Here is a 16,959-nt window from a genome sequence, read left to right on the forward strand (position 1 = left end):
CTTACTATTTATGATCACAGTCAAGCCCATATAACTACATACAAGCAGGAATTTCCCTCAAATGTTTAGTGTCGCATTACAGGGGGGGGGGCACCGAGAGACACCAGCACACACCGTGTGAAATGATTATAGTCTTACGGAGTGTGGTCCCAGATTTGTGGTCCACTTCTTCTTGCTCATGCCACAGAAGGTCATGACTAAGAATAATCACACATCTAACCACTTGACCGAGAGTCCTGAGAAATCAGATCACAAAGCTTTTATCTCCTGTGAAATCCACGGCTACTCATTCTACAATGCCTCCCTCACAGTTTGTCAATCAACACAAACACGGACTACACCTTTGACCAAACGTCACTTTCTGTAATTTATGTAAACACATGTAAGCGTAGTTAGATGACTTGTATTGACAGCTTTAAATATACATGAGGATGTACTGATTAAGCAACACAGTGATGTTGAGTTGATAAGCCGAGCACTTTTTCCAACAGTGATTTTCAACTGGGCTTCAGGCACACGGCAGCCTCACCCTTTGGGAATGCTGAAGAGCTGCAAATAATAGCTTAATAGGTGATTTATTAAACTGCCTTGTTGATAGAGTTTCTCCTGTAAGGCTGTAGTAATTATAGAACATTCAACAACATTCTTTATATTATTGTGATTTAAGGTAAAACTGAAAGCAAAGGGAACTGTTTAAAAAGAAAAAATAAACATAACCTCAGTGGTCCAAAGTCTACTTGTAGCACGTGTTATGAAAAACATGCGAACAGGGTGTAATGACCTTCAACCTGGTGACATGGGTTTAAAGCCTCTCTGAGAAAAAGTAATTTGTATGACACCAAGAATAGTAATGATAAGTGTATCAACCTTCGTAGTAAGCACGACCAGGGGTTTCATAAGTCCGGTGACATGGATATTTTGCTGTTGTTTGTTAAGCACCGACTAAAACCTTTCCGGGAAACAATTAAAACATCAAATGTTCAACATGCTCTGCTGACAGCTCATCACATAGGCTATTATTTTTTGCTTTCAGCGCACACCCAAGTGCAAATGAAGTCACATGACATGCATCACAGCAAAAAGGTTCAGTTAATAAGAGACCAACTTGACACCTACCTGACATGGTTGTCGCAGAACTTGGTATTCTGTGGCCGGTTGAGCAGCACCGTGCGCGCCGTGGCGTCTACGGGATCCGCCTGGGAAGTGGTCCCGGACATCTCATCATCTGCCTTGCGGTAACCGGCGGACGAGCAAGCAGGTCCTGCACCGTTGGATTGATGGGAGAGAGGTGAGGCTGAGTGAGTGCGAGTGAGAGACAGAGAGACAGAGAGGGAGGGAGGGAGGGAGAGAGACAGAGACATAGACGGGAGACGTGCTTTACAGTTCAAAAGCGAAGGCGACCAATTAGTACTAGAGGCTACTGTATATGCTGTTGTATGCTGAAGCCGGCGATACAGTGACGTTTCCCGTTATAAACAGCCCCCCTTGTCTTTCTGTATTATTATGCAGGTACCGTCGATGCACACAAGCGCGTTTTGCGACGCCCACGGGACCCCCCGCGTATAATGGATGTGCTGAGGGATGCACAATGGCGAACAAACACACCGGGGTTGTCTGTTATATCTGCACGTCAACTTGTCCATATAGAACACAGAGAAGACCCGACGCACATCGCAGCTGTCATCAAGCTACAGGCACAAATTATCCCACAAAAAAGTGACAGAGGAGGATGCAACACGCTCCTTATCCTGCAGACTCCCTGCCTATCCGCCCGCCCTCCCGCCCGCCTGGCTTTGTCATCTCCAACCATTTTAAAGCGTCGTGATCTCCGCTCATTCACCCCCGCATGAGCTCCGGGACTGGGACATTATTCATCCTCGAGTGCGCCTATAATAACAGCAGAGTACGCATGGTTCTGCAGGGACATTGTGGGGAAGTGAGAGCAATGCAAACAGGTCTGGACGCTACAGTTTACTCAGCTGGTACAACAACGGCGAACCTGGGCGAGGACAGATGCAGCAACACTGCCGTGCCTCCTCTCTCCTCCTTCGGTCTTGCTGAAGAAGAACCTCCCGGCCCTAGTGAAAGATACTGGCCCGCCGAGCTCCGAAGCCGTGTCATCTGGCCACCTGCCGCCCCAGGAAAGCCTGTATTCGGCGCGGTTTGGTCGATCTCCCCCGCTCACATTTGATGCTGAGCTGCACAGCGCTGCCAACTCAGACAACGAGAGGAAGCCATATGGAGCTCCTTCGGTGCTGCGGAGGGGCAAAGCCGGGACTCCGCTTTTAAAGGGCCAGAAGCCTGATATCGTCTTAAGGTCCTGTGGTTAGGCACACATGGGTCAAATGACATCCCTGAGGCAGAAGCCATGTATCAGGAGATCATTTCATGTTGCTGCCACTCTCACAGCGATTGCCTGTGCAACAGCGCAGTGTCCACTTACAAGAGGTTTCTGTTCTCCGCATCTTTCCTGTTGGTTTGCAGATCGCGCCATTCTGCATCTCCAGTAAAGCAAAATGCAATCATATCTAGAATGCATTTATCTCGTAAGCCACAGGTAAGCTACTCCAAATATCCTGACAGTCTGATGATACGCTTATACTTTTCCACAATGCCTTCTATGCAGTTGTTAATTCACAGTGAGCCCTTCTGCATCACTTGAGATTATTATATGAATCTAATTCTTACTTGTATGGAACTGTGGTATTTCTTGGGATCAGTGCATTGTGTGTGTTGTTCTGTGAATCTTAAAGTGAAAACAACAACCGAATAACCGCATAAATAATTTGGAAAACAATAAGCACAGGCAGGGTTTAGCAGATTGAATTTCTGAAACTCTATTTCTGCAGAACTACGATCCTACAATAGAGGAGTCATTCTCTCCCCTCATCCATCAATTAGGTTAATGTTGTTATGTGCCACTTATCCTTCTTGTTCTTAAGAAGACGAGGAATTGTAAAATGGCCAGACATAAACCAGTCAGACTGAAAGTGCTATCATCACTACTGGCACATCAGATTTCCACTCCAGTGAAAGAGACATGAAGTGGCGTGTGTTTATAGAAAACAGCCACGATTATTTCATTGTTTTGTCTCATTTATTAAAGACAGGCTTTCAATTTTTTTTTATTATAACATACATCACTGCCATACATCTTCCTCTGCAAAAGAAACCTGCTCTAGATTTTGAGAGCTTAAACACTGTTTAAAAACCTAACTCCAACCTTGGTGTAGTGCTATTCCACACCAGACCACAACATGTCTGCGCAAGGCAGAGAGCAAAGGGCAAAGTCTATCCAAGCAAAATGATAATGAGTACCCTATCTCTCATCTCTATATCTCTCACCAGGCTATTACCTCTGGACCTCACTTCACTTCAAGTCACTTCACACCGCAAATGGCACTGAGGTCAATCAAGATAGCAAGTGTAAGGAAATGATTAAGGATGATACAAGGTTAAAGGTAGTAAGCTCAATGCACTCTAACTATAATGTCATCTTTCTTTCCTTATATACATTTCTTTTTTCATCATGTGTTATCTTTTTCTTTGCTGTTCATTTCTGTGACCCCCCCCCCCTTCCACTTTTTAACCCTCGTAGAGTCCAAGCAGATCAATAACGGCTTTCTCAGCAGCACACTTCGACTCTGATTCATCTCTGAGGAGATCAATGCCTCTGTTACTCATCTCTGATGGAGTAGAGGCACAGTCACCTCCGTAACTCATTACTGATGTGCCACTGATGAGTCAGCAGCAAACCCCAGCAGAGCACAGCCAGGTCAATTACACCTGAAGCACCCAGGCAAGCCGAACAGGTACCATGGGTCTGATAACCTGCTGCCAAAGGAGGTAAGACTAGACTGATCCTCTCTTAACACACACCCTGATCTCATACCCTGATACTACCAGCCACCCATTTGGTTGCTGAGGCTTAACATCACACTTTTTTTAATAAACATTACCATGCAACTTTCATCCATTATAGAGAAGCCTAATGGCTCTTCTAGTATCTTTCTACGGTGAATACCTACGGAGTTATAAGAAGCCTATTAAACCAAATGCATTTTGCACAGTGGGTAGATAAAACAAGCTGTAAGCATAACAAGGGCAATCTAGACTGAAAATGCAAACAATTAAATCCATCAAACATGTAATTTGAAGAAGATGATAATCACCACAGGCTTTATATTATCTTAGAGTGGAGCATGAACTTTGTGTTTTGGGCTGAACCCAAGGTGCCCTGGCCTGGTGCCAAATTTTCACGGTTAAAAAGCAGGCTGGGCTACTAAATAATGAATTGAGACAGGCTGTATAATTCATCTACATTTTCCAGCATGGCAGAGCATATTTCACCACACAGCCTGCCTTCGGTGCTGTGCCCCATGCCTCCGCTCAAGAAACAACTCAAATATCAACCATTATCACAGCGTCTCCCCCAGCGGCTGAGTCAATAACGTGACTGCCAGAATTGTGTTTTAAATGGCACACGCGTAGCTTTTGTGATGCTCACACATTTAAACCAGTCATTAATCCAATCGAACAGAAATGCACTATCCTCCGAACGCGCAGCCAAGAGATGAAATGAGCCAGAAAGGAAATAGCTACTAATCATAACATCAGTTATAGTAGAATAGCTGCAATTACCCCAGCTGATGAAGCACTCCCATTCCCACAAGCCACATTGAGGACAGATAAACTGGCTGTTTTGTGTATTTACATGATCTGTCAAAACATTTTCGATGCAATTGCACTTGGGCAGCTGAATATACATGGCAAATCAGAATATGCATATTTCAAGTTTTTGGTGTCATTGCCACTTAATAGCAAGGTCTCAGGTTTTTATCCTCTAACAGCCACAGACCCTATCAAAGTGTTCTTGAGGTAAACACTAAACCGCAACCATCTCACTTATTTCAAGAACTTCAATTAACGAACATGAAACATCTTCCCCCGATACGCCTCTGTCCAGCCCCTAATCCGGCTGTGTGGTCAGGAGAGCATTACCAACAGAGCGTCGTCCGCCTGGGTTACCCCTACGTCCCATGGTTGTCCTGGTCTCTGAGGTGATCTGCAGGCCCTATTTGCAGGTCCTGGTTGACCCGGTCCCAACTATCCGCAGTGGGTCCATTTACCACCATAACAGAGTAGGAAGTAAGGCGAGAAAAGCCTCTTACGAGCCAAGTGAGAGAGCCTGATAATCCCCTCTGTGTCTGCTCTGCAACTTTACCTGCTTCTAATCCATAACCTGGTAATCCTACAGGTGATATTGCAACACGCACACAAACACACATTACACTAATGTATGCATATGCACATATACATACACAAACACATTGACAGTGCAGTATGGACACTCTCTCACACACACATACACACAGGTGAACATACATCTTTTAATGGCAAAAAAACATGCAAGGCCCCAACATGCAGCTGCTCCCCTGCCCCCCTCTCTAAACCCAGCTCACAGTGTGTATGTGTCATACATGCATGCAGCAGTGTTCATGTACATGTCTATTCAGCCATGCCATGTGTTGTGTTCTACAGCATGCATACGTGTTCATATTGAATGTTTTGCATAAAGACTCCAGTGCATATCGATCTGCCTGCATCAGCATGGTCTGACATGAGTGGTCACCCCACTATCTACAAGCACATGCAGTGAGAGGGTTAATTCCTGTTAAGCATTCATCACTCCAGGCCCCAAGGAGCTACAGATTCTTCAGGGTCCACAGTAGTAACAGTGTGTCTTAACCTTTTCAGACCAGAACCAGAGACATTCAGTAACTAGACATTGTAGCTCTTGAGGGCCGGGGGTTGGGAGACAGCTGCTCCTAGCCGTTGCGCATGGCATGGTCACATGCACCTTGGAACTCGGGACACAAATTGGGCGTCATCCAGTCTAATTCGAGCAAACTCACTTTTGTCAAACCTGTCTGTGAGGCGGGTGCGCATGGTAGCGCCGGCGCCCTGGCCTGGGTCCTGCAGTTCAGAAGCCTCCTGCCTAATGGGGGTCAACACTAACTGTTCTGTAGGTGCCAGAGAGGCCGCGGCAGGAGAAAACAACACACACAGGACAGCAAGTCAATATACACGTACCGCACACAACACATCTATATGTCAGTGAGTGCACTGTAAATGTGTTTGTATGTGCCCGTCACTGCAAGATAAGATATAGGCCTGCATATGAAAGATCTGATGGTTACACATTGAAATGGACCTGACCAAAATGTTTGTAGCTTGCCCAGGAACGCCCCCCTGTGTCCAACTCATGTAAATACATCTGTATTGCTGTAATTTATTAGGCCTCTATCTCCCAAATGGGATCTTCAGTAGCTTGGCAGCCATGACGACCAGTCACTATCTTGCAAAACAGACGTATAGTTGACAGTTGGCTGAGCTGCATGACTCACATAAACTCAACCCACCAACACTGTGACAAGATGTCTCCTTACATTTAAATACAGATCATGTAGGCTATCCAAGACAATTTGCAGAAACTGTGAGACAGTTTGTTTTTCTTTCTATTGTTACATAATTCTGAAACAACCAATTTGCAAAGTATCTATGTGTGTGTTTGTACTTATGTGTAAGAGATGCTCTTAGACACATGGTCAGAGTTCGTAGCACTCACTATTTATGGTCATAAATGCAAACAAATAAAATGATTCCTCTGTGGGTGAATGTGTTTGAGAGAGTGTGAGTAAATGTGACAGATTGGTAGCTGCAGACGTCATCACCAGGGATGTTGCAGCTCGCTAATTGGAGCAAAGAACCAAGAGGTCAGGCTCCAAGAGATTACAGTAAAGGCAATGTTGAGATTCCAGGAGGGAGCACATGTACATACCGACTGATGCTCCATTCTGTGCTTTAAATATGGTAGTGGGAAAACACTGTGATACAACTTGTAGACTCCATGAAACCAAAAAGAGATCCATTAATGTTACTGAAAGTCTCACATTAACTGCTTTAATATCAATAAGAAGAAAACTAGTGAATCTCATAATTGAAGTTTTGCCACATGACTAGGTCAATATCACATAACAGACATGTAAAACAAACAACTGACAACAGCGCTGTGATTCATTGTAAGGCCCTCTTATATTCTATCTAAACAAATATGAAGTGAAAATGATATACTCTTTGCACTATACTATCAAAAGAGGTATCCTTCTACCTTTTGACATTGGGGCTAAAAGCTTTTAACCTTTGATCTTTCTTATGACAAAAATGTGCCGCCTCAGTGTCAAAAGATCCAGTTGTTTATCCTCAACAAATAAATATGTGGGAACCTCTGGCCTGAAGACAACATGACCTAGTGGGCGCTCATCTCTGCTCACAGTTTGCCCTGCTTTCTATTTCTGGAAGCTGCAAGAGGCATGCAGCCACACACACGCACACACACGCACACGCACACACACACACACCACACACACCACACACACACACACAACAGCAATGCAGTCCGACAGTATGTGCCAGTCACTATTAAAAGCCACTGAATGAGCCGGCCACATCTCTTCCAGGACAATCTAATCTGATGTCTGTTTGCCATTTGTGAAATCATCCAATGCAGTCAGTTGGTCAAACGTCCATCCTCTTTCCAACGCTGAGGACAAGATGAGGTATTTGCTGCCAATAAAGTGGAACTGCAGTCAACACCATACAGTTTGTCAGCATGGTTGATATAGCAACAAACACAGGCCATGTACACAACAACCTGAATCATACCTTCCCCAGGCTCTGGATGTGGAGGGCCTTCAGGTGAGGTGAGACTCAGTTCCGGGCGGCTCAAAGTATGGAGCGCTCTTTAGACGGTCACGTGGTTTTTAAGTCGGCGAGGTAATAGGCTGTTCTAGGACTGATCTATAGGAGCTTGGGTTGGACGTTTGAACAGCAAAATAACGAAAATTACTTACTAATATAGATATCAACTAACATAAAGAGACATTAGGCTAATAAATATTCGTATTTAGGCAAGTCAATCCATAACAAAATATCCCATATGATGCGACTCAGGAGGTAAAGATGGGCTACAAGAGGCTGTTGCAACAAAATTATATAATACCATAATGAAGCCATGGTGAATTGAGTACATTCCATACATAGTGATAAGGTCATACAACGCATTCACATTTATCTTATCAAGAATAAATATGTTGTTATCTTTTCTATCGTGGTGTTAAGGCACAGCACGGATCCCTATATATCAAGATAATCGATATATTTAAAAAAAATACCTGGTTATTCAAAGGGCAGAGTGTGCTACCTGAAGCAGGCACCTGCAGTCTGCTTGCCCTTGCATCCCCAAACAGTGCCAAAAAAAAATGAGTGAGACTTGAAGATAAATACCGGTACACCAAGTCACCCCACATGCATGCCGCAGTCCCGGACAACACCGATTCGAGTTATTATTCCAAGCACATACTAAAATACGCATGATTATAGCTATATAGGCCGCTATATCCCCAGTAAGGCCTATTTCAACAATGACATAAACACGACTTTACATTAACAGGTCACGAATTAAGCGGCGGGCGGAACCCAGGTTGAGAAAAGATTTAAAATGGTGTTTGTTTTTTTTTTCCAAGCTTACCTCCCTCGCTGTGTATCTTCTTGGCTCTCCGGTTGAAATACATCTTGCTGGTGGTGAACGAGTGTCGGTGAGGCTGGGGCGACGAAGCCGGAGCGGTGGCATGCTCATGGCTCACCGGCAGAGCAGTGAAATGCTGCTCCGGGCCCGGGCTGCGGCCGTTCCTGCTGCTGCTGCTGCTCACGGATCATGATTTCTCGGCTGGACCGCGGAGGTGATGTTGTAGAGGACGGCTTCAGCCAGCGTCAAGTGACACGCAGTAAAAAATAAGCTACTTCCGGTCACTGCTTTCATAATAAGGTACGCTAGAATAAAGACAAGGGGAATCTGATCAATTTCCAATGTAATTAATTCATATACAATTTTACCCGTCAAGATCCGTTTCCCAGTTTAATTATCTTAACTGTAAATAGTATTAGGTATATCTTAATGTCTGTCAGTTATGATAACATCCTACACCATAATTAATAGAACCTTTCCTAGGTGCCACAGTTTTTTAACATTTAACATTCAAAAATCAGCAGTCCAAAAAAGAAGAAAATGCTATAGGAAACAGGCCACATCACCATAGATCTGAAGACTTACACAAATATCTGAACTTCATTTGTATCACTATATTATTTTCACAAATGGGCTAATTAGTTTTATCTGACAGAAATAGATCTACATTTTTGAATGATGTCCTTATGATCAACACATACTGTATCTCTATTTGTAGGATATCACGTTCATTATACAACTCTATAAATAGTTTAATAATATATTCACTTCTGATGTGTACCTTATGAGACACTTCTGTTTTGTTAGTTGCATTAAACTAGAGCCGAAACAATTAATTGATCAATCAATTAGTGGAATAACAGAGATATAATTGGCTATTATTTGATCATACCAACACAATTCCTAATTCCAGCCAAATAATTGGTTGATTTTGCTTTAATGGAGTAAATTGAATATTTTTTAGGTATGGACTATTCATGGTACATAACATGATGATGTCAACTTGTGCTTTAGGAAATGGATAAGGGGATTTTACAGATTAAATAACGAATCGATCAAATGAGAAAATAAGCAGAATATTAACTAACGATAAAAATAACTGTTAATTGTAGCGTTACATTAAATAAGTAAAAGAGTGCAAATCACGGGTTTAAGAAATGACTTGTAAACCTTTATTTTGAAGGGCTGCTTTGTGCTATCCTTTCTGGCTTTACAAGTCTGATGCGCCGCTCAGTTGAGTCACGGGAGCGCGCATCGGATGATGAGCCCCGGTGTTTGCTAATACTAGCTAACATTTTAGCAACTACGAACTACTGGTCATACCAGAGCATGTGACATAGCAGTCACCTAAACCTGAGTATAAAATTAGCAAAGGTGTGTTTTTATGCTTATAAAGTAAAATTTTCTTTTGTAGAAAACAGAGATATGTATGACTACTGAGATTAACATTTACATTCAGTGTTAAACACTCACCCCAATGGCACCCAGTGTCACAACAAAATAAAGCTACCAAAACTTAACATAAACTTATAAAAAATCAACTCTGCAGGACACTCCACTTCTCCTCTCTGTATTCGCTCAACTGATTTTTTTTCACACATATTTTCGTCCGATTATGGCCACGTACAGAGATCTTGTAAGCCGTTGACATCTGTCCCTCAAAACTTCACACAACTTTCTCTTCACACGTCTTTGGCGCGCCCACACAAAAACCTGTATACACTAGATCTCCGGGCATAACAAAGCTGCATTTTATTCCATTGTTAAGGAGCAGAGAAGAAAACCCATGTCTTCATTTATTACATAGTAACATATTCATCATAACTGTTTTATTTACTCTCACACATTGTAACATAATACATATTCATATTTCAAAAGTTGATTTCCATCTTATTAAATAGGAACAGAATAAATATTCACTTCTGCACTGAGCAGCCACGATCCTCTCCAAGCCTCCATGGTGGACATTCACTGAACAGAAGCCTTCTGAGAACCAGGTTTATTGGGACACTGGACCTTTCCTTCAGCATCCACACCCACGCACACAATTAACCAACCCACACACAAACACGCACACAAACACACACACACACACACACACACTTAACCCACTCTCACATTCTCACATACTATACTGCATCATTCTTGCAGTTTTGTTAGTGACATGTTAACTGCAGAGATGTAGTAACTCCTGTGTACTGTTATTGTTGATGTACAAAGTGACCCTGGTGGGAACACACTGACTAGGTGGTTCTGCTAAATAATCCACCTGTGCTACACTAGAATGCCGATATCTGAATGTAACGGAAAAATAAACCATTAACAGCATACAGGAATATCATATTAACACTGCCTTATTCAGATGTTGTAGTGGAACTGACATAGACTGCAACCATTGCACTATGATAGTCCCAATTAGGAAGAGATGTGTTGTTAACAGACTCTCATTAGCAGTAAATGTACAGTAGTTTTGGAGCCAGAGCTGCAGCAGATGCTCCAAACATCAACAATTTTCCAGTCCCTATCTCATGAAGAAAGATTTCTGAGTTAGCTGGAAAACTGAAAAATCTCTAGAAATTCTATTTTTTAATCATTTAAATCAACATTCCAGGTTTTTGCTCAGCAGATGTATTAGGCTAACTACTCAGTGCAAATTTCATGACACAGGTCCCAGGGTGTTTGTCAGGTATGGATCCAAATAAGCAACAGGAACTAAGAAACATTGATTTCAGGGTTTACATGACTTTGTTAAGTGGGGATGATAATCAGGCATTACAATGTAAACAACAATGAACAGCAAAACAAACAATACTGTCTTTTCTCTCTGTATTGCACAACTCATACTAAATTACAACTTTGAATTCCTGATTATCACATGCCTTTTACCATTCAATTGAACTGTGCTGCTCATATGGGTCTTGTTAATGATTTTAAAGTGGCCTATTTTAGCAGGTTGCTTTTATGGATGAATTCTGTACTGGAATTATATGGGACGGATGTATGGAGAGCACTTAAACAAATATTACCAGATGTACAGAATAAAACTTATTTCAAAATTAAATACATTGCTCATACACATCCCAATAAATCATACATTTCTTAACCAACTGTAAAGGGACACTTTAAAATGAATGTTGAAGCTTTAAAATGGTTAATGTTTAAAAAAAAAAAAAAACAAGGTTTCCTGTTTCCATTCTAAACAGATGGCATGTGAGGAGCGTCTGGCTTTAAAACCTTTAAATACAAGCACTGGTGAGTTATTTACAGCTTATACTGAATAAATCAAGTCTAGAAGTGATTTGTGTAGTCCAGTTGTGACAAAGAGCCGTCACATGTATCAGACATTAAAGAGTTAAAGTGAGACTAGTCAGCAGCGGCTACAGGAGCTCCTTAAGCATTAATGCCATCCATCGACATGGGCCTCTGAAGCTTTGTGACAGAGACCAGCAAAACAGGTCACAGGAAGAAGAAAAAACAATAAGTTGCTGAAAACAAGGAGTCTAAAAAAATAAAGTTTTGTTAATTCTCTGCATTTATAGTCTCTTTTTTTTTCGCACTTTTGGTTCAACCTTCTTCAACTTCAACACAATGGATATTTTCAAAGAAATTAAACCATGAAAGCGCTATGTACATGCAAAGCCCACTTTGGGTCTGCTCAGTTCAGCCAGCCAGGAACATGACAGTTGTGTTTGTGAGTTAACAGGTCAGTCATGATGCACTGCTAGTATGGGCTGCCTGCAGATGGGGCAGGTGTTGTTTTCAGAGAGCCAGCGGTCAATGCAGTGGATGTGGAATTCATGAGAGCAGGGCAGACGCCGCAGCTTGTTGCCCTGGGCGTACTCATTGATGCAGACACTGCATGCACGACCCATCTCCCCCTCCAGGCTGGCCTGACCATACGTGCGTGTGGATAGATTGTCAATCTGCTCTTTGGTCAGGCCCCTAGGGTGTTCGTCATCCTCTTCATCGTTGAGCAAAAAGAAATGTGCCAGCCGCAGAATGGGTAGAGTTCCATTTTCTACCAGGTTGTTGGTGTCTCTGCTGGTGGCCCGTCCCTCTGTGGTGCTCACTACCCCTCCTCCGAGTCTGGCCTGCCCACCCTGGTCATCCTCACTTCCCACCAGCCCTACCCTCTCCTGATCTACCCCACCTATGCCAACCTGGCCAACTGCACTCTCATTTGTATGCAGACGACTGGCTGGGCTAGTGTTACTATTTGTGCCAATAGCATCTGTATGGCTAGGTGCAACAGTTTCAGAATCAGCCTCTGTCTCCATTAGGGAGCTCAGCTCCCCAAATCCAGTCATAATCTGTCGCAATATGGAACGCAGCGCAGTGGAGTTGGGTTCCCCCAGGCCTGTCTCACTGATGCGCCTCAATGGAATCCGGATAGTGCTCACATAGGTGCGGATCCCAGCTCGCTCAGAGCGGGAGATGGTGCGTCTAAATCCACCACTATCACTTTCAAATGTGACAGTATTCTCAGCAACCCGTGCACGCGATCGTGTTCTGCTGGCGATGCTGTCCCGATCACGGTTTTCACCAGGTCGAATCCTTCTCACCTGCAGGTCCAACATGATAGTTGGGTGCCGTCGCACCGATGAACTTCCTGCTCCTATTACATGTGATTCACTCTCACGTTCTCCAGTCTCTACAGCTGGCTCTGTAAGAGCTGCAGGTTCTGCCACAGCCTCCCCTGTCTCCATGGAAACAGAGCTTGTGCCACTGCCTGGCTCAACAGTGTGGATGCTAGAGCCACTGACACCACTGCTGGATGATGGAGTGGTACTAACAGCAGATATTCTATGCAAAGGGGAACGGCTTCGCCTAGACAACCGGGATGAAATCCCTCCCCCTGCTGCAGCCCTGCGTGCACGACCACGCGATCGAGTCCTGCTGCCACGGGATTCGTGTCCCACTGCTGGGGCCTGAGCCCCAGATTGGGGTGATACACGGGGACAGTCTATAGGAGCAGACATATCATCATGCCCCTGCTCTATTTCTGCACTGAGGGCTTGATGTTGCGAAGGTGTAGTTTGATCAATAGGAGGGTTGGGAACAGTGGGAGGCGGTGCTAAAGAGTGCAAAGTGGCACCTCTCCTCTGAGCAGCAGCTGGGGGGGACACTGGTGCAGGAAGTGCAGGGGGGCTCATAGAAAGAGTGGTAGTGCTGCTGCGTGTACGCCGTGTCTGCATCCTCCTACTGAGGACTGGGCGCGGGGAGGGGTACGGAGCTGGCCTTGACATGGCTGACGGGCGAGGGTTGGAGAAGGAGGAAGCAGTGCGTATAGAGGGTGAAGTTGTACTAGGGGCAGTAACTGGCAGCTCTGCAGTGTCCGCAGTGTCATTATGCTCCCCCGGCTCTGGCTGATCATGGTTGATGTTGATCTCTAGACTAAAGCGGAATTCTCCACTGTTAGGGTTGGTCCGACTGACAGCACGCCATGTCTGGTTGCCACTCTGCCCACTGCGGGTAGCATTACCAGTACGTCTGAAAGTGTTCAGCCACTCCAGTAATGAGTCACCATTAGAAGTTTCTGGTCCAGGCTCTGTGCCTCCTGTAAAACAAAAAAAAGGTTAAGACTGTGAACTAACACGTGTTCATCCCAAAATCTATTTTCCTGTACAGGAAAACTCCAATAAAAACACTGCAATTTCCTCCTCTAGTTACAACATTGAATGTTTTAGCCAAGCTGTTTCACACCTTATTCTAAGCCAGCACTTCCACTGTATTTATTACCAGAATTCAGAGTTGAAAAAAATGTGTTGCAACCTTGTTTAAACCTTGCCAAAGCTGGCGTTTGTTTGTCATCTGTTTTACTGTTCTGAAAGTCTAATCATAAAACATTATGCTGTGCTATTGTGGAATGTTTTTTGGCTTCTTCATTAATCAGTAGTGATTTAACCCAAGCCATACAGCATCATGACAAGTGAAAGCCAGATTGGGTATGTCCAATAGATAGAAGTCCCTCCCCCTCCTCCCTACCTGCCCCTCGTCTCCCTCCAGCCCCTCTCTCTTCTCCCTCACCGCTACTGCTCTGCTGTTCTCCAGAATCAGCAGTCTGCAAGCGCTGCTCAGTACGGGGCTGAGATGAAACTCGCTCCTTTGCTCCATCAAGACGCTGCTGCAGCTCCTCAGCAGTCACCTCCCCTGTGAAATGTATGGACATAGAGGATGTTATGTGCCATCAACAGCGGTGGGTCAAAAAGGAGTATCTCTACAACTTCATACACTAATTTATAGCCTAGAATACATGCGAAGCAAGGCTGCACTGGCAATCCCAATCAGTGCATTATCATAGCAAGATGTAATCCTCCTCACCAGGTGTGCCCAGCAGGTTGCTGTCTCTCATTAGTCTGTACTCCTCTTCACTCAATTCATTGATGAAGTGATAGTATGCCTCCTCCCGTCGAAGACGCTCTGCCTGCCTCCGCCGTTCGTCTCCCCCACCAGGAGGGTCCATCACCGTGAAAAGTGCTGGCAGACATGAGTGACAGTGTCAGTCAGGGGTGGAATGTCATCTGAAGCTACCACTACAGCTTTACATTTAGCATTCAAAAAATAAGAACTGAAGCCACACACTGAGCTTCTGCAGATCAAGAGGACAGGGTCATTTGTCAATAGAATATGTTGTACAATAACAAACTGCTAATGGCTATTTGATGGTCTTTTGGAAAGATGGATAACAAACGTATTGCACAGTTATGTAGTATCATGTACTTACTGGGTTGTATTTGATATTAGAGCAAAAATGCAATGCAAGTTAGAGTCGTTCTTAGCCTTACAGTGACTAATCTCTAACCAAGGACGACAGTTAAGACAACGCCATCCATTTTCTATCGAAAGACTCCACCAGCAAGAGACTGAGTATGGCTACAGTAATCTTGCTAAAGTTGCTAACGTTTAGCACGTAGACTGGTGCCGTACATTCGCCTTATTTAGCATGTGGACAAATGCTCGATTCATTCACTGCAAGGAACCAAGAGACATCCCACTAACAACGTAGTCTTCATGTGAGCTAATACTAGCCAAGTTATAACAGTAGCTACGGAAGGCCATGTAAAAGGCAGGGGAATAATGCAACAAAACTGGCGTAGTCATCCTGGTTAGCCACCAATCACCGGCCTAGTGTTAATGACGGACACGCCAAGCATCCAATCCCTGCCCTACAGAGGCGGGACACGGTATACTAAACTGAGGTCTCCTCCATGTAAACCCAGGGCAAAGAAGGAAAGACAAAGAATCTTGCCAGCATTATTGTAGAATTAGATAATCGAGATATTAATGCCTGTCAATGATTAAAGGCGTCTCCACCCTAACACAACAGACAGTGTTGTGGACCTTTCAAGGATGCGAAGTGTCATTTGGAATGCGCAACGCTTTAGTTGCTAAGTGAGCGCTAACGTTAGCGAACAGCAGCCCGTCGATACCAGTGTTAGCTGGGTTAGCTCACTCGCCAGCGAGCTGCAAGACAGAATAACTCCTTAGATATTAATATGACATACAGTTTTATCAAGCAGATACTGTACATGGAATTGAACACATACCTCTAGCATAGTTTTATAAGAGATGACAATTACATTAAACGCAATTTAGTACCTGACAAAGCAGCTGTAATATGGACGGTTAGCTCTCCTCTCCCTTCTCTCTCAAACCAAGATGGGACCAGTGGTGCTACATTACACCGTCCGTGAAAAAACAACCTCCCTGGCCACATTAGTTCCTAGGTAACACAACATCGGCAAAACATAGCTCAAGGTTTGTTGTTCAGAAATGCACATCAATAAAAATATGTAATTATTCATTCCATTTAGTGTAATTGTACTTTAAACATTTCAATGGGAAATATTTAAATTTTTACGTTCTGCAGTTTTAACATGATGCTGATACAGTATGGGGAAGACCACCTACAACAAATGTATCTTTATATAAATTCTTAATCAATTTAGACATTGTTAAAATACCTTTCTGAGTAAGTAAACAATTAAAAAGCACTGATTTCATTTTACACTTAAACATTTTAAATGCATGGCACTTAGCTTTCTTTTACATAAATAATAAAATTGAGCTCTTTACCATCCAGACTGATGAGCTCATGTCTGAAACTAAATCCTCAAACAGCCTTGCAAGTGATCTCCAACATGAAGTATTGAAAAGAAAAGAAAAGATTATAAGAAGTTGCCACACATTATATCGGGAAGTATTACAATATATGAGACACATCTGATGGCTGAGCAGTGTGAGGCTGCATTATACAGTTTATAGCCACCATATATAATAATAAAGTGTAGCCACTACCAAAAAGAAATTAAGACAAAATAATATGTAGTGAGTATTACTCCTTAAACGTTTACTCCTCAAACTTTATAAAC

General features: G+C 43.5%; 2 protein-coding genes and 1 long non-coding RNA gene across 10 annotated transcripts in view; 1 reads left to right on the forward strand and 2 right to left on the reverse strand.

Annotated features, from left to right (window-relative positions):
* Positions 1 to 8,783, reverse strand: part of atp8a2 (ATPase phospholipid transporting 8A2) — a 50,160-nt gene extending 41,377 nt beyond the window's left edge. For 3 of the 7 annotated variants that reach the window (XM_087176780.1, XM_023417055.2, XM_087176781.1), the window contains exons 1-3: positions 8,591 to 8,668; positions 5,916 to 6,023; positions 1,117 to 1,261 (exon numbers count right to left, since the gene is read on the reverse strand). In XM_087176780.1, coding sequence (XP_087032906.1) covers positions 1,117 to 1,261; positions 5,916 to 6,023; positions 8,591 to 8,633 — 296 coding nt within the window. In that variant the 5' untranslated portion in view covers positions 8,634 to 8,668. Of the gene's footprint in view, positions 1 to 1,116; positions 1,295 to 1,999; positions 2,125 to 5,915; positions 6,024 to 8,590 lie in introns of those variants that run through there. The other 4 variants (XM_087176783.1, XM_023417057.2, XM_023417056.2 and 1 more) reach the window with 4 other exon arrangements.
* LOC147818517 (uncharacterized) lies at positions 2,312 to 8,673 on the forward strand. The gene is made up of 4 exons (XR_015437893.1): positions 2,312 to 2,557; positions 3,349 to 3,461; positions 3,599 to 6,776; positions 8,586 to 8,673. It is a non-coding gene; the product is annotated as an uncharacterized LOC147818517 (long non-coding RNA).
* A 1,533-nt stretch (positions 8,784 to 10,316) lies between the features above and the next one.
* rnf6 (ring finger protein (C3H2C3 type) 6) lies at positions 10,317 to 16,262 on the reverse strand. 2 transcript variants are annotated; one of them, XM_023416994.2, is made up of 4 exons: positions 16,187 to 16,262; positions 14,909 to 15,064; positions 14,573 to 14,737; positions 10,317 to 14,144 (listed from the first exon to the last, which is right to left on the reverse strand). In XM_023416994.2, exons 2-4 carry the CDS (start codon positions 15,048 to 15,050, stop codon positions 12,292 to 12,294), a joined length of 2,160 nt encoding a protein of 719 aa, XP_023272762.1. In that variant the 5' UTR covers positions 15,051 to 15,064; positions 16,187 to 16,262; the 3' UTR covers positions 10,317 to 12,291. The 2 variants fall into 2 exon arrangements, with proteins under 2 accessions (XP_023272762.1, XP_023272763.1); XM_023416995.1 differs by having other exon boundaries at positions 14,615 to 14,737; positions 16,187 to 16,256.
* Between the last annotated feature and the right edge of the window lie 697 nt (positions 16,263 to 16,959).

The sequence above is a fragment of the Seriola lalandi genome, unplaced genomic scaffold (assembly GCF_002814215.2).
Source record: "Seriola lalandi dorsalis isolate HSWRI2012SDOR001 ecotype SW California unplaced genomic scaffold, Sedor1 jcf7180002054570, whole genome shotgun sequence".
Classification (NCBI taxonomy): Eukaryota; Metazoa; Chordata; class Actinopteri; order Carangiformes; family Carangidae; genus Seriola; species Seriola lalandi.